This window comes from Lissotriton helveticus, chromosome 5_1 (genome assembly GCF_964261635.1).
Source record: "Lissotriton helveticus chromosome 5_1, aLisHel1.1, whole genome shotgun sequence".
Lineage (NCBI taxonomy): Eukaryota > Metazoa > Chordata > Amphibia > Caudata > Salamandridae > Lissotriton > Lissotriton helveticus.
Window position 1 is genome coordinate 490418512 of NC_136065.1, and position 22686 is coordinate 490441197.

General features: G+C 44.6%; 1 protein-coding gene across 1 annotated transcript in view; it reads right to left on the reverse strand.

The window, feature by feature from the left end:
• LOC144754686 (protein-arginine deiminase type-3-like) overlaps positions 1-22686 on the reverse strand; it is a 92771-nt gene that overhangs the window by 53691 nt on the left and 16394 nt on the right. Inside the window, exons 3-5 of the mRNA XM_078642807.1 lie at positions 15912-15984; positions 10279-10340; positions 289-406 (exon numbers count right to left, since the gene is read on the reverse strand). Of these exons, the coding sequence (XP_078498933.1) occupies positions 289-406; positions 10279-10340; positions 15912-15984 (253 nt within the window). The remainder of the gene's footprint in view (positions 1-288; positions 407-10278; positions 10341-15911; positions 15985-22686) is intronic.

Consider the following 22686-nt stretch of genomic DNA (forward strand, 5'->3'; position numbering starts at 1 on the left):
GAAGCACCTAGTGCACCATCGCAGGGAGAGAGCAGGAATGGCCCACATCTTGGTAAATATGGTGAATTCCTGCCCTCTCCAAGTTGTCTTGCTGCATTGCACTGAACCAAATAATGATACATCAAACCCTAGATGTTCCTTTACAGTGTTGCAAGTCTGTTGTCTGGCACAAGGTCAACTACAGTAGTGGTTTGTCATATTTGGTGGGAGAAATCTCTGGACATTGATAAATCATATTTAAAATTAACAGGTTCCTTACAGAGAATAAGTGCTATGTCTGCTGCCTACCTGTGGAACAAGGATGGCTGTTGTCCACGCAGTCCATGTTCTTGGAGCATTTGTTATCTCTATCACAATTCACCAACAGTACTGCTCCGCGTCCTTCTGGGCCCCAGGTCCAGGAAGCCTACAGGCGTTGGAATAAAGGTAATATTGTTAATATTGGTATGTGTGTGAGGGGGCAGTGATAGCAGAGGCATGACGGGAATTCATATAGAGTGGAAAGCAGTAAGGAATTGAAGAATATGGAGAAATGTGGGATTAGGAAGCATAGAAGTAAGTACATTTTTATTGTTTCTAGTTATTTAAAACAATAAAACTTTAGCAAAGAGGATTAAAATAATAGGACAGAGTCAATAATATAACAGTTATTTAAAGAATACATCTGTCAATTCAGAGAGCCATAAAAGTGCTTAAGCATTGCATTTTTTAAAATCAATAATACAATTATCTATACTAATATAATAAAGAGAGAGCCCAAACCTTTGAGGCGGGTAATCTCAGGAACCACAGCACCAATCACAACACCCAATACAGCGTTGGAAAGGGCAGTTGCAGCAGAAGGACATAGGCTATGCAGACGCCCACCATATACATTTAAAAGGTAAAAGAACCGTGCCAGCAAAGTAGTCCCTTGTGGGCGGGTCTTTGTTGTGCTGTGGGCATGTGCTGGGGGCGTGACAAACGCTGGGGGCGTGTGGTACGTTCCGCCCTTCATGCCATGTCTCATATCGTGTGCTAATCCCACCCAGCTCCCTTTAAATACCCCTGTACCCCTGCACCCCATAATCATAACCCACCCTTACTCCTTAAAATACCCCAACACCCTTAAACACTAACCCATCTAAACCCTAAAAATACCCCTGTACCCCAAAACCCAAACCTAGCCCTGAACCCTATAAATATCCCTCTACCTCAAAACCCAAACCTACCCCTGAACCCTAAAAATAACCCTGTACCCCAAAACCCAAACCTACCCCTGAACCCTAAAATACCCCTGTACCCCCAAACCCAAACCTAGCCCTGAACCCTAAAAATACCCCTGTACCCCAAAACCCAAACCTAGCCCTTAACCCTTAAAATACCCCTGTACCCCCAAACCTACCCCTGAACCCTAAAAACACCCCCATACCCCAAAACCCAAACCTAGCCCTGAACCCTAAAAATACCCCTCTACCCCAAAACCCATACCTATCCCTAAACCCTAAAACTACCCCTGTACCCCATAACCCAAAACTATATCTGAACCCTTAAAATACCCAAACACCCCAAAACATATACCTCAGTACCCCAAAACATATACCTTATCCAAACATTAAAAAAAAACATGCTTTTACCATTCATGCATTTACAACGAATTTCGTTGTAAATGTATGCGTGGTAAAAAGCATACAAAATGTAATGCCATGCGTTATAATGGCATTGCGGAGTCATGGTACTTTCGTAATGAAAGTATGCGGAGTGATGGTATGCGGAAAGAAAGTTGCGGAATAATGGGTGTTTACCCTCCCCCGGTAAGTACATTGGTGGCACAGCGGCCCACATCTCCAGCAACATACTCATATTTTTTCACCACCCATTTGAAAAATGCACAGGTCTCTCTCATTGATGGCCAGCACCGACATACACTTTTAGACACACCTCCCGCCACAAGTCCTAGAATTGCGAACTTTAGAGCTGGGGAGCTACGTTCGAATCTCGGCATCAGCTCAACATCCTGTTATTCAAGGCAAATCGCTTTGCCTTCCCATGCCTACCACAAATGAATGTGTCCTTCTGTAATGTAAATTGTGCTCATGCCATGTTGTCGAGTTTGCGCTATATAATATTGCAAGGAAAAGTAAAGTAGGGAAACTCGAGTTCACACACTACTAAACGCGCACTCTTAAGTGCATCAGCAGTGCACTGTGAATCAGAGCGTTTCACAGGCCTGTCACAGATAAGAAATGCTATCAAAACGAAATCCTATAAAACAATATACTACTGGCCGGCAGCAATTCATACCCGGACAACGTCGGGACGGGCTGCTAGTGATATATAAAGTAAACTTTCAATAAAATAAAACACTATTCTGCCCACTCGCTCCATTGACAACATTCAGTTCTAATAATAAAATGCAATATACTTTGAAATAATTGCAAAGTTTGGCGCGGTTGCTAGATTAAAAAATTAAGGAAATTAGCCAAAGTGGTACCACGGAGTGGTTCATATGAATATACTTTTAGTGAGCCTATGATTCTAAGGACTAACATTGCTAAAAAGATAATTCTGACAAGGAAAAAGTAACATTCATGCTGTGTCCAATCAGGATCATAAAACATAGGGTAGCATATCCACTAGTCCAAAAACCACGGGGCAGATTTACAATAAGTGGCGCATCCCTGCATATCAGCAGGGATGCGCCACTTATTGTGCGCCATGCCTCCGCCACCATTGATGCGCCGCATTGTAAATGCGGCGCACCAATGGGCAAAAACAGCACAGATGCGGACGCATCTGTACCCTAAAAGCGGCGCATTGCTGGAGTTGCGTCGCAAGCGCGACGCAGCTCCAGCAAGGCTCTGGGGAGCCCTATCTTGTTAATGCTGCGTCCATCCTTACGCCTGCTTCAAGCAGGCGCAGGGTTACGCGCAGCATGGGCCCCAAAGTGACTGACTGTGAAATCTTGTAGATTTCACTCAGCCACTTTTAGGAGGCGTTCCTGCGCCGGAATGCCCCCTCCCTGCGCAGGAACGCCTCCTACTGGCGCAGGGCTTTACAACGTGACGCATCTCTTAGATGCGTCACGTTGTAAGTACCCAGCACCATGGCGCTTCTTTTGCGCCGCCGCTGCGCCACAAAAGTGTTGCAACGGCGGCGTAAAAGGGGCGCAAGGGGCATGTAAATCTTCCCCCAGGAGTGAAGGGCTTACGGGTATAAAATTCTTACCCACCAGCCTGGAGGGGAGAGGCTAAAGTTGCCTTGTTTACGCCACTAGTCTTTCTGTTTCTCTGGTGCTGAGAAAACCTGTTTGTTCCAAGGTTGGGCCCAGATCTAGGCTGGCCAAGGAAGACAGTTGTCAATAATCTGACCATAGTCACTAAAAGCGTAAATGAGACTAAAAGAGATAATACATTCAGAGTTGTTTCAAGCATGGGAGGCCCACACTATGCTTGATGGCCTGGGGGCCTCAAAATCGTTAAGATGTCCCTGGGGAGAGTACGCTAAAAATATAATGCCTAGAAAAACTTTAAAACTGTGCTCACTTTGGATGCGGGCTGTACAGTGCAGCACACATGCAAAGTACGAAGAGTTAGGAGAAATAAAAGCGTTTCTCCTTTCTAACACCAACTTCAAAGTGGCATTATTTTTTATGCAAAACCCTGTCTGCCATTGTTAGTAGATAGGATTTTGCTCCAATACCACAGGTGGTAGCATGGAGATGCCCATGTACTACTAATGGAACGCCCCTTTGATTAAGACTAACGTAAAGAAGCGCTTGGTGCTGCTTTTCGTTTACTTTGAGGTAACTTTCCATTGCAAAACAAGCTTTGCACTAGACAGGACATTTTTAAAAACTTGCACAGGTGTGCACCTCTTTCGTGAATCAAACCCAGTGCAAAATGTTTGTTAATCCGGGTACTGGACTCTTTATGAGGGGTTCTCTAGCAGGGCTCAAAAAGAATCCCCGACAGCAGGCAGAGAAGAATGCTACAAACTTCTGTTCATTTTGAAAAAGAAAACAAACCAGAACATATCAAAACAAAAAAAAAAAAGGAAATTAAACACCTCAAAGACCAATCTACACTAAAACACTGAAATGAAAACTCTTCATACCAATCCTTCAAAAAGCACTTCAATGCACAACTCCTAAACCAGTGAAACGAAGACTATCGGGGCTATTCACAAAGGTAAGTTACACTTACGAGTATTTTTAAACATTCTTACACCATAGAATAATTTTACTAATTTCGGCTATTCACACAATCTGAGTGTAAAATTACTTAAAAGTATAGCCTTACACTTCTCCACTCCCTGATAAAGGGTGTGGAACCTAACTAACAAGTCTAAGGGGCAGTTTTTGTGGGACTTGCGTCACGTTTACGCCGCCGTTGCGTCACGCAACGGCGCGGAAACGTGGCGCATCCCTGCGACCTATTTACAACGTGACGCATCTAGGCAGATGCGTCACGTTGTAAAGCCCTGCGCCACATGAAACCTGCGTCAGGTTTCATGTGGGCGTTCTGTCGCAGGGTGGGCGTTCCCTTGTAGGAAAGCCCCGTAAAACTGACGCAGTGAAATCTACAAGATTTCACTGAGTCAGTTTTACGACGCTGCTGGGTCAAATCCTTACGCCTGCTTGAAGCAGGCGTAAGGAGTGACGCTCCACGTTATGTATGGGTGGCCTCTGTACATTGCAGGAGTTGCGTCGCACTTGCGACGCTACTCCAGCAATGCGCCGCCCGTACACCACAAGATGCATCACACATCTGCCCTTCCTTGCACCATGGTGCGCTGCATTGTAAATGCGGCGCATCTGTGGTGCCGCAAGGAGGAAATTGCGTGACGCATCAGTTCTGGCGCATCCCTGCTGATTTGCAGAGATGCGCCAGAACTCATAAATCTGCCCCTAAGTTTCTACTAAGAAAAACAGCAATAAGTCTAGCACCACACATGGTCAACCCCTGGATGTGCAACACTCCCCTATTGAAAATAATGGCGGCAGGAACTTTAAATGTAAACCCTCATAAGAATTTATGTTAATTTAAATTAAATTATTTGCAATAGATACAAATATAAATAAGTAGGATTTCATGTTAAAAAGATAAATAAAAACATTGAATATTTTAAATAATTTTTTGCATTTAAAAGTTAATGTAACAACAAATTGTAATAAATATGATGCAATTACTTTTAAATAATTACATTTCGCACCTTTAATAACATTTAATACATAATATTACAAATTCTTGTTTTACTTTAGCTTTGAATTTATTTTTTAATTTAACCTTGAGAAATATAAGTTTCATGTAATTTAATATATTTTAAATAATATTTTTTTTCATTCAATCTGAAGTTAATTGTGCTGTAGCATTTTTGCTGTACTTCTACATTTTATATATATCTATTTATCCAAGCTGAAAAAACGTTCTACTTTTTCTGTAGGGTAAAATACAGGGAACTTTTCCCCATACTTTACCATGCAGAGATCTCCGCCCGGAGTCCATGATGTTTTTGCCACTAAGTCTGTCACAAGGACCAGCCACATACAAATGGTAAGATGCAGTTTGAGTCCCTTGGTATTGTTGTAGTATTCCACCCTTCGTCCTTGTGTTTTAGGTTTACACTCTACGTGCAACCTGTATGGCCAGATGTGGGATCTGTGTTTACTGTGCGACAGGACTCAAACAGTACCCCATGAGGAGGCCCAGTGAGGTTGATATCTGTTTGAGATTATTTGTGGTCACTTTTAGAGTCAACCTGTCTAAGCAGTGCAAGTTGGACTATTTCTATGGGAGCAGATTTAATTTTTATTTGTATAAGACTTGACCCTGCCGGTACAATACAATGAGCAAAAAGACGGACTGGAAGTTGAGTATATCAATTGGTGGTGAATGAGGCTTGTGCAAATATTTCACCATCACCTTTTTATTTTTGAGTGGCTACCTAAGTATGATGGCTAAGCCACGGCCTAGGTCCCATGCTCTATGTGCTACAAGAATTAAGCTGCACCTCACTGATGAAGCTCAATGAGGTTGAAACTGACTAGGGATCTCATATGTTCCTGTCTAGATAGGATCAGTGTAGCAGAGCGGAATGGACTCTTCCTATTCAAGCAGGATGAAGTCTTATTTACCCATGGCTGCTCTCTGTCTAGGTTGAAATTAGAGGCAGGTAAAAGAGGGACTGCAATGCCACCCAAGTGATTGCCAGCAGCTGAATTTTGCAGGTATTTCAGCCACCACCTTTGTGTTTCATCATTAGGACCTTTCTGTATAGCTGGCATACCCAGAGAGTGCAAAATGCTATAGACTTTCTTTATATTGACAGGGAATTAAATAAAAGAATACCTCCCTGTTAAATGTGTTTCTGGAAGCAAGCGGTGTCTCAGACGTAATCTGAATTTACTGTAGCAAACCATGTCTATTAGCACAACCATTAAGCATTTGACCTAAATTTTCTAAACATAAATGCAAAACCTGAGACAAACTGTACACATTTGCAGCTTTGTTTCCAAAGAGAGATCCCATCACTATTAAATGAACACTCGAGTAGTCACTAACCACATCAGGTACCCCAAATTCCCAAGAAATAGCGCCTGCAGGCCTTTCTTGAAACTCCCAATGATGAAAAGATCTACGAATTAAATCATGTCAATCTGAAGCCAACACTTATCTCATCCCTTTAAAGCTAAAAAGACAAAATCCATCGACTATTTTACTGAAAACATCCAAAATGAGGCTTGAAACAGAAACAATGGTGTTCCAACTAGTGCCTAGGCACAAATCATAGGCTGAGAAACTGTGATGGCCCCATCGGTGCAAACAAAGCCTGCTGCCGGCATGTGCTGAATTTCCGATGTGTGTCCTCACCAGTACTGAGTACTCAACTAGCAAGGCGAGTCTTTCTCAGCAGTTTCTCCGTAGCGCCGTTGTTGGACCACAAAAAGTGAATAGAATGGAGAAGAAGCCCCTGATTTTGCCAGAGAAGACACCAAACAACACTTCTATATTCCAAACTGCCTAGTTGGCCTACACAGACAAACCTAAAACCTGAAGTACACAACATCTAAAAGTAACCATGGGACTACAGTTTTGTTTCCACACACAGTATCTGCAAATTAGAGATGCACTGATCTGCCTACTAACTAGTAGACAGTAGTAAGAGACACTTGTGGGATCTTGGGTATATCTGGAGGTAGAACTCAGCACAGCAGCACAGTTGCTTAAACTTCCAACTCCAGGCATTTTCCTGTTTGCCTGAGTCCAACTAACGCCTTCTCACTAGGCTGAACTATACAAGCTTTACATTCAGTCTCTTCGGTCTCAGCACTCCAGGTTTCCTCCCAGTACTCCCGTCCTGCCTTTTCTCTCAGCATCTTGTCTTTCTGCTGCCTCTCCACAATGCTGGTCAACAAGGCTGCCACTATTCTCAGACTATGGTGAGATCTCTTCTTGAGACTTTCTTATTTTGTTTTTACTGTTATTTCGTTATTTATTTTTCTTCAAGTTATGCCTTGTCACTATTGAACCAAAGTGTCATAGTACATGAAAATGCAGACCTTATATACTGTAGTCATAGAGTTATTAAACAATTGTGATGATGCGTAAATTTCATGTTAGTAGATAATAAACCACACCAGGAGCAACTTGCAATACCCTCCTAAATGTACGACATATCGGTCATATGGTATGAACATAGCATCTCGCCATATATCATAAAGTAATACATGTGCCTTCTTTGAAAATTATCAACAGTCATAGAGGTCTAGGTATGACATTCTGGTGAATAACATCAGCATACAGCCGCAATGTCATAAAACAGGGAGTAAGCTAAAAACTGGGGTGGAAGTAGGGTGTGTAGAGGAGCTGGCAGTGGCAGGCTGTGTCATTTGGAAGAGAGAAGTGCGGACATTGGCTGGTGGACATATGTAGCTGAAGACAAACAGTAAGACAAGATAGAATCAGTGGGTAAGTGCGGAGTGTGGGGGAGTTGGAGGGGTAGAGGAGGCGTCCACTACAAATATCCGCCCAGTACAGGCAGGACAGGAGTCAAAATGGTAGACCGGGTCACTGAATGAGGGAACCCCATGGCCCGTGCATCGAACAATAATCACAAAGGCAACTTGTATAGATCATGGGGGATGGTCATCATTCCCTGCCACCTGCAGAAAGTGTGTGAGGAGGGTAGCCCATTGAGGGGAAACTGGACGTTTGTGCAGGAGGCCTACCTCCTCATAGCATAGAGCCTCTTCCTCATCCCCCACCCCATTTGCAAACCGCCCCATGCCAAACCTCCACTGGTGGAGCCGTTGGAGATCGCTACTGGAGTGTGAGTCCGTGATTGGTGAGGAGGGATTCCAGAGCCGCAAATCGGGGGTTCACCTTATGTTGCTTCCTACTTTTAAAAATGCCCAGTGCACATGACTCCCACGTGCAGATGTTAGGTAATTCCATGACCTCCCACAGGGTAGTATGCATCGATTGTCAGTAACTCTGCAAAGTCGAGAAGGACCATAGCGTATGTCCAAGGTCCACATCAGAGATATGGCATGGCGGACAGTGACATACATGTATATATCTCCAAGGTATGCAGATGTGGAGTTAATACGCATCTCTGTGGTATATGGTAGTTGATATACTTGCCACAATAGTTTGACTTGATATATTTGTCCTCAGTATTCTGACATACAAACGTTGTATGTTAATCAGCTGTGCGAAAGGCTATCAACTTGGATGACCCACGCCCTTTGACGCATCCCTCAAAATGCATGACTATGTATCTAGAAGAATCCCATTAACGTAACACAAGTGAAGAGTCACGGGTGTCAATTACTTCAGTTCTTGAGTGGATGGATCGATGCATTTCGCAGAGTGATCGAATTTTACGAACCTTCTCTCTATTCTGCCAATCTTTATATCCTCTCCTTTTGCATGCCTTTTTTCAGCATTTTATGAGTGTGCACCAGGGAATGGATTTATTTTAATTTCCTCTGAAGTCGGTTTACTGTGCCTTTGATATAGGACCGTACTTAGAACATTGTTTCTGATTTTCTTGCATCCAGTCCAGGTCTGCATCTTTACGTTAAAGAAAAGGCTTTTGTAAACCAGTGTCTGTGTTTGGAAAATGGTCAGCCTGCTTTCTGTCACCATCCCTCTTAGCTCTCTGTTTATGTGCCTCCAATATCTTTTCCCACTCCCAGAACGCCACATCCGGTTTTTGTCAGGTTGTTCCTCTCTTGTTATTTTCAATGAACACCTTTAGTTGTCAAAATGCTTTCTGTCTCCTTTCTACCTTCCGTGGTACATTCTTGATGACCTAAATGAAGGGCGCCATGTGAGGCACAAAGGGAATTATGCCATGCCAGATGTGAGTTGTTGTGCATGGACATTGAATGCAAAGGACTAGGAAGGGGGAAGGTGAGACAGAGCAACATTTTCTCTTTGAACCATAAACTGAGGGGCATATTGACAAGAAACTAGCAGAGTGCTGTGTTGGCCAAAATTTGTAACTCTGCGCTCCAACAGTTTCAAAATGTAGGGACGCACCGTATTCACAATAATGCGGCGCACCCCAACGTTAGCCCTAGCGCTGGTAATAAAAAATCTGCGTAGCGCCATTTTGTAAGGGTGCCTGCACTGCAGGGGCAATTCTTTATGAGCAGGAAGGGAACCCTTCCTGCACATTAACAATCTTTACAGGCGATTTGTTCTATCTATGTGGGCTGCAGAAATCACCACGTGTGGAATGAGCAAAATAAGAGGAAGAAATAAAATATTTCTCCTTGTATCACCAGCTCAAGACCATGTATTTCCTGGCGGTACTTCTGGCACTACCCCATATCTTGCAAATATGGGGCAGCATCAAAATGCAATGGGTGTTACGGCGGAACACCCATTATAATACTCCTTGCTTTTTGATGCTGCCCCAGATTTGCAATGTATGGGGCAGCGTGAATAGGGTCATTATTAACAAGGCGGCTTTAAGAAACGCTAGGTGGCTTAACACCGCCTTGTAATTAAGGTGAAGGAGTTAATGCCACCAGAACATTGGAAAAAATGACGTTCTGGTGGTGTTAACTCCTTGTAAATATGCCCCTGAGGGTCCCTCTGAAAACATCGGCATAGGCACACCCTGTGTCCGGTAGTGTTGCAAGCAATCATAACAGAGGATCTCTCTGGTGAGGGGCCTGTCAATAAACTTGTGGGCTAACTTTTCCAGTACAGACTCTCACTAAACAACGATGAGTGCTATCTTACAGTTCTAGTATGCGGGTGTGCTGGGTGGTAGTTTCCTTACCTTGTTGGTTTTATCATTGCTGACCGTCCCGTTGCGGTGTACATCAACGTTGAGTGACAGTTCTGAAAAAGAAAGGATTGTTACCCAGGTTTGTGTAAAAACACTCATCACACCAGGTCAACTGACATTTTACCTTAGTCCCTCTTCCCTTCTTCCAAACCTTCTCCCTTACACTTTCCTCACTAGCCTCCTCCTCTCCAGGCAGCCAGCCCCTTCATGATGACAGGGTTACACTATCCAGCAAGAGATGGAGGAGCAGGTTGGTGGCTGTCATGAAAAACTGTTTTACTTAAGAGCCAAATACAAAAGACCCAATAGAAAGATGACTTGCTTAGTGTGATGGAGTCACATTGGTTGGCACTTCTGGTCATTGCCTTCTAGGTTAGGCTAGTCCACGCCATTAAAGCCTGAAACTGCCACGTGACACCCAATGGTTTGTTAGCAGCCACAGGAGGCCCCAACACATTTGGGCCTAGATGTATCAAGCCGTTTGCGAATCGCAAACAGTCTATTTGCATGTTTTGGCATGCATCAAAAATTCCCAAATTAAAGAATTGCAAAAATTTGCGATTTCTTATTTTGCCATAGCATTTAAGGAATCGCAATTTAGCGATTCCTTAAATGCTATGTATGTAGCATTTCTCAATTGCGAATTTTGGTTAAGAAATCGCAAATTACCACCAACTTGTAGTTGATGTTAATTTGCGAATTCTTTTTAAAATGCACATTTTGGCATTTTTTAAGGTGGCATGTGACGCACACACATGCCCATAGGGCATGTATGTACGCCATATGCACACGCATGTACATTTCAGGGGTGCAGCAGGGTGTCCTTGAGACACCCCTGCACCCTTGAAATTATTCTCAATTTGCGATTAGCAAATTGCGAATCGCAAATTGAGATTAATTTCACAATCATTATTCCTTATTTGCGAATTCGCAAATTGCGAATTCGCAAATAAGGAAGATTACGAAATCACTAAAAAATAGCGATTTTTTACATACATCCCATTTTGGGATTTCTGAATAGCGATTCCTTAAAAATCGCTATTTAGAAATCGCAAAGGGGTATGTTGATACATCTACCCCTTAGAATCTCATTACGAGCGCCCTAGTAGATCAGCCCCCTGGAATTACTCTTACCGATTGTCCTAGTAATTCTGGGGCGAGCAGATTAAAAGGAATTCTGAGTTTTAGGGGAATCAGTCTTTTCTTGCCAATTCCAACATTTATTTATTTATTTGGTATTTCCGGTGAAAAACCATGGATCTGTGGTATTCGTCCTAAACTTCTACTTCAAGACTCCTGCAATGAGACATTAAGTGCAGCCTTTCTTTTCCCTTGATGAAATCAAATATCTTCTCACGAAGTTTAGCCACTTAAGCTGCTCTGGCTAGAGACCCAGGGAATTTAGAAAGGTGAATCTTGATGTAAGATATAGCGCATCAGGTCCAGCTGATCCATATATTACGGTGCCTACTCTCAACACTGCTGTCTCTGTCGAACGTCAGTGTTACCTATGCGCTCTGTTTCCATAATGTTTACAAAATTATTAAAAATTATTTGACCTACAAAATCTTTTACGTTTTTTCTGCATAATTTTACTTCACCAGTCATCCCCCGGCTCATTTCTGTATAGATCTTTTCATGTTCCTTTCTCTTGCGCATTGCATTACGTTCCGGCTATTTTTTCAAATCATTTGTAAAGGAAAAGCTTACATGAAATTTATATTGTCTTACTCACACGAGACGAGTGTCTTAAAACTATGGTAAGACCACAAGAAGTACTCCAGGTGTTAGTAATGAAAATGATTGAACGAATAAATGTATATTCAAGATAAACACAATGGGCCCGATTTACAAAGGTAAAGTTAGGGCAGAAGTCTAACTTTACAACTTTTCAGTATTCACAAATGGCATTTATTACAAAGGGCATTTACGAATAATAATTGCCCTTTGTGAATGTCGAAAGTCGTAAAGATAGACTTTCGTCTAACTTTACCTTTGTGGATCGGGCCCAACACCCATGTCTTAAAGAGAGAAAAGCGATTCTTAACATTTTAACTTCTGAGGACTCTCACTTAATCATTGCTGGAATCCAGGGACCCCCACTAAGTGAATATTTGAATCCGGGACCCGTCCTAAGCAATTTTGATAGCTGAACCATAAAACAATAGGGAAACAACCATTCATCAAACAAGTCATGAAATGCTGAAATATGTCATTTGTTTCACTAACAAATAAAAAATAAAATCTAAATCTAATTTTAATGGGAATGTTTGAGCTTTTCTAAATGTAACTAAGGCAGCCCATTATCCATACTATGTTCTGTTTGATACAATCGCACTTGTCCCAAGAATCAATATGAGGATTCCAACTTCATTGTTAAACTCAATTTCGAGTTCCTTCACCAATGCAGAACATAAGAACATTTTCAGTTTTCATTTTCCTTCTTTATTTATATACTCTTTCATAATCTGTTAATATTAATTAATATGTTAAGCAGTCACTAACTCCCTGAGTAGGTGTCAGGAAACCCCAAGGGTCCCCCAACCACAGGTTAAGAAGAATTGGCATAGGTTATAGAACCATGTGGTTGAATCTTTCTGCTACCCAAAGGGTAGGGAACTCTGGGCCTGATTATGATAGCGGTCGGACGAGCGTCCGATTGCCATCCTGTCGGGAACGGGAATAGCTGACGGGGAGTCGGCAGTCCCGCCATGCAAACAGGCCCGGACTGGCCGTTGTGGGCACCGGGCAATCCCCCGGTCGGCTGCAAGGGTGGGGGCCGGTTTTGGGCCCTGGGAGCCGTTTTTGTTGCAGAGCCGTTTTTGCAGCATAGCTGCAAAATCGGCCCTGTAACACAATCGGCTGAAAAGCGGCCCTGGCAAAGCGCTCGCCCCCCTCCCGCCCAGGGGGCGGGGGGGCCGGCCGAGCACTTTGCCAGGGCCGGTTTTGGTTCCCAGTCCGGCCCTGCATGCAAATTATGATCCGACCGCCATGGATACAGTTGGAAAAATGCCTTTGTATCATTGAAGCTGGTGCTGCGGCCAAAAAAAAGGGCTGCAGCACAAGCCACAATTCTAAGAGGCATGTTTATAAACATCCCTGTACCTTGTGACAGGCACCATGGGGTGCCTGCCACATGGTGCAGGGAAGTTTAAGGGGGCACCCTAGGTCTTCCCCGTCACCATTGCTGAGGGCCAGGGGGAAGCGGGGCCCGCTAGAGGCCTACCAAGTCACTTCCCCCCTGCCTTTACATGGCGTGCGGACCGCCATAAAAAGGCAGGTGGAAAGGGACAGGAGAGAGGGGTTGGCCTAACGCCTAAGGCGCTCGACCTGGGGATCTGGGTTTGAGTCTCGGTAACGACGCCAAAAACCCCCTGTGATTCTGGGAAAATCACTTAATCTCCCCGTGCCTAAAATGAAAGTGTGTCCTCATGTAACGTAACTGGTGCTATGTAAAGCGCTCTGATAACTGATTCGGTTCGGTTCTAGTTCGCGCTATATAAAAACTCTGCAAAAAAAAAAAAAAAATCCCTACGGCGGTTGCCTCAGTAGGCAGGCACTACCCCCATTTGTAGGGATTACTGTCCCTCTGATGGTTCAGCCAGATCCTTGAGCCCATCGGATCCGTTGAGCACGGCTCTCCACTAGATGCCTTCACCCGCCGCATCCAATGCAGCTGGCAGACCTGCAGGGCCAATGGCGATGGGACCGCCACCGGCGGCCTGGCGGTGGAGGTCCCATCGCCATCGTAATCAGCCACTATGCACTAATACTTAATGACATCATTATGTATTATTTTGTCTGAAATGTGTGTGTTTTACCTTCAACACTAAATGTTTTCAATATGTTTGCATGAAAGCTTTTTCAGAGGCAGGAGAGTAATTATTTATTCCAAACCAACAAATGAAGGTGGTACCAAAACGTCTGTGGCGCTCTCAACTATTCCTTTTTATCAATTATATTCCATATTTTTAGAACATATGATCAGTTTTTAATGGTATTTTCTCTTTTTTGCAACACATGAAGATATTTTATGAGCAATGCATGACAAAGTGTAGTTGGACCTGATAAGGCATTCTATATTCAGTTTTTTTTTTATGTAAAGGCTACTCACAAGAACAGGGGCGCCAAAGTTTTTTCCACCCAGGGAGCTCCTTGCACTCCAATAAAGAGAGAACAAGTGTTGTGTGTCTGGTTTGTAGGTGGAGATCTTCCTGCATTCATTTTTGTGAACATTAGTTGTTTAAGCACACTTTGCAGGCATTGCTCTACCAGGCACAGTTTAACAGGAGGCAACTTTCTCCTGCCATAGAATGCTTATGGCATTGTCCTTCCTGGCACAACATTTGTGTTTGCCTTCAGTGTTCTGTATTCAGAGGACAGATTAATATGTGTGCGATGTTATCTAGAATTATTGTTTCTAAAACAGTATTTTAAGAGCATTACGTTTCCTGACACACTTTTAAGTATTTTTTTTCATTCTACTGTAGCCTTCACTGGCTATTGTTCGTTCTTGGTCAATTTGTCCTTCTGCACTTTGTTTTTGAGTGTTAATCTTCCTGGGACAATATGACATTGACGTCTTTCTTTCTACTCTAGGTTTCTCGTACCACAATATTAAAAGTATTATCCACATGTTGTGCTCTAGTGTATTATCCCACCCAACACAGTTGTAATTCACATTTACATTCTTGGCACAATTCGATTATGTTTATTCTACTTGCTTTTGTGCATTAAAATAATTGGGGCATTGGGATGGAAATGATTTATTTCGCAAATATAATGTGACCAATATACATGGTCTCAACAACATTCCAAGTGGTAAAATAACTGCTGGCACTCTATTCCTAGCAGACATACTCTCCCTTGCACAACATACTTGGGGACATTATTTCTCTTGTAACCTGTTCAAGAATATAATTTTCAATACATAGGATTCAGTGGCAAATTGTCTTCTGAATGGTGTTTTAGGTAAGCCTGGGTGTGAACTCTGCTCTGTTCGCGGAGTTTGTGGAGCTTTTTGCACTCCGAGAAGCTTACAACGTGTAGTAGAGTTTTTTGCTCACTCACCAACGGTAAGTTGGTGAGCGTGAATGAGAAAAATCCAACGCTAGACCACTTCCCTGCACGATTTCTATGCACGGGCGATCATGGATGGTCTCTACCGCTCGCGTTGAAAAACCTTCTGTTCGCGCTGAGGAAGCTGATGCTCAAGGGGAACTTCTACTCGAGCGACAGAAAGAAGCAGCACCCTCTTGCACCGTGCGAGATACAGTTTGCGCAGGACAAACGCCTGCCACAAAAAATCAGTACCAATTATGCAAAGCAATGCACTCCGCCCCTTGCGGAGGTCCGCGTAGCTTGGTGGAGTTTTTTTGTCACTTTGCGGAGGTCTACGTAGTGGAACTCCGCCCAGGCTTAATTTTAGGGAGCGGTTTCATCCATCACAGTCGACTGAGCGACATAATTGATTTGGCACACTACACTTGTGATAGAGATTGCATAAATCGTATTTGGCATCTGTTTACATATTAGACACACAAAGGCTTATGTTTGGAGCCTGTTTTGGTGACAGAGGCTTTACTCCTTATATTTCCCCTCAATGTATCTTGGTTTGCACTTACCAATACTAGTGAGGTGGAGCGCGGCACTGTTCGGGGCCCTTTTCTCGCTCCTTCCATAATATGTAACATTCACCTGTGGAAACAGTCAGAGATATCACACTCTTTGTAATGAAAGGACAACAAGTCAGAATTCAAGTACATTTATATGCAGTAACAGAGGTTTAAGGATCATTTCATCAAGGTGCTGCAAAATGGTTCACACAACATCACTTTTGCACTGTCATTGCTTATGGTACATTTGCACTACTCCCCCTTTTCACAGTAGGCCTACATTTGGTATTACAAGGGTACAGCCACAATGTGTGTGTGTGTGTGTGGGTGTGTGTGCATGTATATCTGTGCGTGTGTGCGTGTGTGTGAGTGTGTGTGTGCATGTGCGTGTGTTTGTGTGTGAAATGTAATGTGCAAATGCATGAGCGATGTGGAGTGTTGAATATGAAACGGTTGGTTTTCAAATAGGAAAGAGACGTACTTACACTGAGCTATGGTGAATAAATAAACGTAATACAGGGCATGTCATCACTTTAAATGTCCAGCATCAGATACAACATTTGGCAATGCCAGCCCTACCATGTTTCCTAGGTTAACCTGTGATGTGCTGTTTCAGTCTAAGATTTTTCATTTAAATCTGGCACTTATGGTCTTGTTTATTATATTATATAACAGGACTACAAGTCCCAGAATTCATAGGAAACCCTGGACTGGAGCAGCACATCACACATGGACCTGGAAAACTTGCCAGCTGTGCAACTAAATGGGCCTCTTGTGTTAAACGGCATCCATGATTTGGGGCATTCTACCACACAGCCTGGTGGCAAGGACAGTCTAGGAATATGGGTGCTCTGCTCTGCTAGCGATGTCTAGAGATGAACAGGCAAGCAACTTGAGAGGGAGAGCTGAGCCAGGGATGAGGCTTGACCCTCTGAACCAAACCACAAGTTACAACACCCAAAGACCTACTATGTAATCACCTACTACATGATATTTAAAAACAACCTGGAAGTTTGGTGGAAGTATGTTGGACTTGGCCCTTTCTGCAGGGTGTCCCAAACTTTATGCATTTGCCTTCCACTTTTTACTGAATTCATATCTGTTGGCCTTAGGACTCTGTGACGTTTACCACTGCTAACTAGTGCTAAAGTGCTTGTGCTCTCTGCTTAAAAAATGTTAACATTGGCGTATATCCAATTGGAATATTTAATTTACTTGTAGGTCCCTTGTAATGTGGCACTACATGTGGCTAGGGCCTGTAAATGAAATGCTACCAGTGGAGCTGCAACACTGATTGTGCCACCCACTTAGGTAGCACTTTCAACATCTCTCAGGCCTGTCATTGCAGAGCATGTGTGTGCAGTTTTAGACTACTCTGTTGACCAGGCAAAGTAAACCTTTTAGAAGGCCCAAACCTTCCTTTCTAATACATATACGTCACCTCTAGTGTAGGCCTTGAACAGCCCAGATGGCAGGGACAATGTATTTAAAAAGTTGATCATGCACTTTTAAGTTTTACATGTCCTGATAGTAAAAAACTCTTACATTTGTGTTTCATTACTGCAAGGCCTATCTCTCATATAAGATAACGTTGGAGTTGCCTTATAACATTTTATAAGTGTACTTTCCAAATGGGCTCTTGTAAACCCTACATTGTCTACTAGGGGGAGATCAAGGGAATTAGGCGCTCGAGACTCAGTACACAAGAAGCTGCAACGTGTTATATTAGTGCGGTGCTAAAAGAGAAGGGATGTCATCCCTGCATCCCAGACACAGAGGTAAGATACTTAAACGTAAGTCTCCAAGCACACACAATGTTATATAAACACAAATAAGAGCCATCCCATCATACTTATGTTCTTCAATCCTTTCTTTAATTGAATTCAGATGCTTCTGCCAGCTGACAGCCCCGTTAGCTCTCACTAGCAATCAATCAATCAATCAAAGCATTTGTATAGCGCGCTACTCACCCAGAGGGTCTCAAGGCGCTTGGGGGAGGGGGGTCCGCTACTGCTCGAAGAGCCAGGTCTTGAGTTGCTACCTGAAGGCGAGGTGGTCTTGGGTCAGGCGGAGGTGGATGGGGAGGGAGTTCCAAGTCTTGGCAGCCAGGTAGGAGAAGGATCTTCCTTCCGTGGTGGCTCTTCTGATGCGTGGAACGGCGGCGAGGGCGTTGGTCGATCGAAGCTGGCGGGTGGGCGTGTAGAAGGTCAGGCGGTTGTTGAGGTATCTGGGGCCCTGGTTGTGGAGGGCTTTGTGTGCGTGGGTGAGGAGTCGGAACGTGATTCTCTTGCTGACGGGGAGCCAGTGCAGGTCTCTCAGGTGACTGGAGATGTGGTTGTGTCGGGGGATGTCCAGGATGAGTCGAGCGGAGGCGTTCTGGATGCGTTGGAGTCTTTTCTGCAGTTTGGTTGTGGTTCCGGCGTAGCGGGTGTTTCCGTAGTCTAGTCGGCTGGTGACGAGTGCCTGGGTGACCGTCTTTCTGGTTTCTGTGGGGATCCATCGGAAGATCTTACGCAGCATGCGTAGGATGTTGAAGCATGACGAGGAGACGGCGTTGACTTGTCTGATCATCGAGAGGGAGGAGTCCAGGATGAAGCCCAGGTTGCGTGCGTGGTCCGTTGGTTTGGGTGCGCTGCCCAGGGCAGGGGGCCACCAGGAGTCGTCCCAGGCGGAGGGTGATGATCCTAGGATGAGGACTTCCGTCTTGTCTGAGTTCAGTTTCAGGCGGCTGTTCTTCATCCACTCGGCTACTTCTTTCATTCCTTCGTGTAGGTTGGTTCTGGTGGTGGCGGGGTCGTTGGTGAGGGAGATGATCAGCTGGGTGTCGTCGGCGTAGGAGATGATTTTGAGGTTGTGTTGGCGTGCGATGGCTGCGAGGGGGCTCATGTAGACGTTGAAGAGGGTGGGGCTGAGAGATGATCCTTGTGGTACGCCGCAGATGACTTCGGTGGCCTCGGATCTGAACGGGGGGAGGCGGACTCTCTGTGTTCTTCCGGCGAGGAATGAGATGATCCACTCCAGTGCCTTCTCCTGGATTCCGAGGTTGTTGAGGCGCTGCACTAGGGTGCGGTGGCAGACCGTGTCGAACGCTGCGGAGAGGTCCAGGAGGATGAGGGCCGCTGTTTCCCCGTTGTCGAGCAGGGCTCGGATGTCGTCTGTGGCTGCGATGAGGGCGGTCTCGGTGCTGTGGTTGGCTCAGAAACCGGACTGCGAGTGGTCGAGGGATCCATTTGTCTCAAGGAAGGTGGCAAGCTGTCTGTTGACGGTCTTCTCGATGACTTTGGCAGGAAAAGGGAGAAGCGAGATGGGGCGGTAGTTTTTGAGGTCGGTGGGGTCTGCTGATGGTTTCATCAGTAGGGCGCTGAGTTCGGCGTGCTTCCAGCTCTCCGGGAAGGTGGAGGTGTTGAAGGAGGTGTTGATGATGTCCCGGAGATGGGGTGAGATGATGGAGTCGGCCTTGTTGAAAACGTGGTGGGGGCAGGGGTCGGTTGGTGATCCGGAGTGGATGGTGTTCATCGTGCGGATGGGTCTTCGGTGCTGACCGGGGTCCAGGCGCGGAGGGTGGTGGTGGGGGGCGTTGGTTCGGTGTTAGGGTGCTTGGGCTGTGTGCTGAAACTGTTGTGTATGTCTGCGATCTTGCTGTGAAAGAACGAGGCAAGCGAGTTGCAGAGGTCTTGCGAGGGGGTGATGTTGTTGTTTCCGGCGCTGGGGTTGGAGAGCTCTTTGACGATGTTGAAGAGTTCCTTGCTGTTGTGGGCGTTGTTGTCTAGTCGTTCTTTGAATGCGGTTTTCTTGGTGGTGTGGATCAGCTGGTGGTGTTTTCGGGTGGCGTGCTTGAGGGTGGTCATGTTGTCTGTAGTCGGGTCTTTGCGCCAGGCTTTCTCGAGTGTGCGGCAGTTCTTCTTGGAGCTCTAGAGTTCGTCGGTGAACCAGGGGGCTTTCTTGCTGCCGGGTCTGCTGGGAGGGGTCTTCAGTGGAGCGAGGTCATCTGCACGGTTGGAGATCCACTGTGTGAGTTTGTTGGCAGCTTGGCTGGGGTCCGTTGAGCTGGCGGGAGGGTTCTGGCTCAGAGATGTGGTGAGCTGGTCGGTGGTGATCTTGTTCCAGCTCCTGCGGGGAACCTGCTGCGGGTGGTGGTGGGTTGTGGTTCTTTGGAAGCTGAAGTGGACGCAGCTGTGGTCTGTGCAGTGACGTCCAGTGGCGTGACTGAAGGAGATGTCCTTGCTGGAGGAGAAGACGGGGTCAAGCGTGTGTCCGGCGTAGTGGCTGGGGGTATTCACTAGCATGCAGACTAACATTAATGAAAGCTAACCAGGACGTAAATATTCCACAATTTACCTGCGAGAATTTCCTTTCTAGATTCTCTTTGACTGATTTATTTTTTGGATCTTCATATGAAACATTTTGTCCTGATGATGGTCTCATAGATTCACCTCACAAGAGACCGGAACGTTGACACTCTAACCCATTACCTTTTAGTCTCTGTTAAATTTTAATATCTGAGGATTTATTTCCTATGTCTACAACACTCTCCAAACTAAATGTCCATATGAATGGCCTATTGAACATTGAGTGAACTCTAAAGAATTTCTTCTTGTTCATTTATTAATGTTGTTGAAGTATTTCTTCAGGTTGAACCCTTAATGAAACCACTTATCTATGATTGAAATGCAAAAAAATTTGAGAGATACGCCTGGCTATGTTGATTTATTCATCTAATTAAATATTATAGACTACTCTGCTTTAAATTTGTTTTCTTATGTCATGATTAGACTCTAAACAAGTAATTTGAGATTTTTTACTTAAATATTTCTTTAAGTACATACCTTGTAGACATCATTACCTAACTTTTAATCATCGAAGACCCAAGAGTATACTGGGTTGCCTAATTTTGTGTTAATATTTTTAGAAAGTTGGCATTTTCATGCTGTTAGACCTTTTTGTCCCTTTAGCCTGTCTTTGGTCACATGACTGGGATTAACTGATAGCTAGACTTTGTGAATTCTTCTCAGACAGTCCCACAATGGAGAGATTAGGTGTGCCTGAAGGGGCCATCTGCTGGTAGGATTGGGGGACGGTGCTCAGTACAGCCGCACTTGCACCTAAATCACCTGTACTCTGCCTTCACACAAAGAGCTTAATGCCCCCACATTGTTACTGCATCCAGCTTGGAGCCAGGGAAGGGGAGGCAGGAGATTCCATGCACTTCAAAGACACTGTCTAGAAGCTTCTCCCACCTTCCAGAACTAGGTTACCAGGGTATAAAAAGGGGACCTCAGAAATGAACTCTTCAGTGAACTTCTGGACGTGCAGATACACAGCCAGGAAGAAGGTCTGTTGTGCTGCTACAAGGACTGCCAGTCTGCTGGACTGCTGCTCTAAAGGAGCTGCTGCCCTGCTGTCCTGACCTGCTTCTCCCTTGCCTGGGGAAGAAAAACTGAACCTGCAACTTCATCTTGAACCCTGGACCCAAAAGGGACTCAAATGACTAGTCTGCTGACCACATCGTCAGAGCCCCAGGGACACAAAAGGCTCCACACACACAGCACCAGGATCAAGCTGCAGTGAGTTCCTGACCCCCAAGTGATGCCTCTTAGGTCCTGGACCCTTGGTGTGCCTCGCAGGCCGCTTAAATTAAGTTTTTGGGCTCTTGTTGGCCTGTTCACACCAGGACTGAGCCAGTCACACCAAAATTCAGCGCAAGCTGCTGTCAGCCCATCTTTTTGCACAGCAAGCATTGATTGCCCGCGGAGGACCGCCAATGCAAAGCATTATCCAGCCCGTCCACAACAACCAGCCTGCGCTTCGCACCATGTCAACCACCGCCTATGATGCTCTCCTTGATCCTCGCAACCTTCTCTAATGCGAACAGGACTCTTGGCACAAAACTTGAGATGATACACCTTCAGCATGACTATTATGGAACTGCATGCAACCTACTTTCCATCGCAGTCAGCGTGAACTTTTGACTTTGACCAGTTCCAGCTTGCCCAGATAGCCGCTGTTCGCACTGTGTGCTTTTAGGTGCTATTTTACACTTTATCCTTTAAAAATTCATGAGACCGGTTCTACTGATTCGCTTTCTGTCGTTTTTGTCTTGTTGTATTTATTAAAGTCTGTTCTATTTTTCTAGCTTGATGTGAGATACATTTTCTGTGGTGTTATCACTCTTTTACTGTTTTAAGGGTCACACAAATACTTTACACATTGCCTCTAAATTAAGCCTAACTACTCTGTGCCAAACTGCAAGCGGATTGAGCACAGGTTAATATGAGGTTTGCTTGTGCCTTACCCTGACAAGGATTGTGGTTGCCGCTGGACCAGGGCTCACACCCCAGTCAACCAGTAACCCAATTTCTTACAGAGGATAAACACATACATTTATAGGCCTGGCCTTTGATAATCCTCTAGCTCTCTCCCCAGATTATAGTTTCTCCACAAAAAACATACATAATATCTATACAAAGAGTTTTGGTCAGCAGGCTTTATTCACTGGTCTGTTTAATTATCAACCCCAATTTGCTTCCACCCACCAAATTATAGGGCGTGGGGCAATGGGCCAGCCCGCTATGCCCAATGGCTTCCTCCACTTCGAGTGACCGCAGTAAGCCTGGGCTCATAGTTCCCATGTGCCTAAAATCACCACCTTTCTCTTCAGTGACAAGTTAGTATCAAAGTGTTTTTATTTTATTTATAGTTTATATTAACTTTCAATATAATTTATTTATTTTTTCTGCACTTTTGGTTAGATCGAGAGTAATATTCTGTCTCTTTTTTAAAGCTG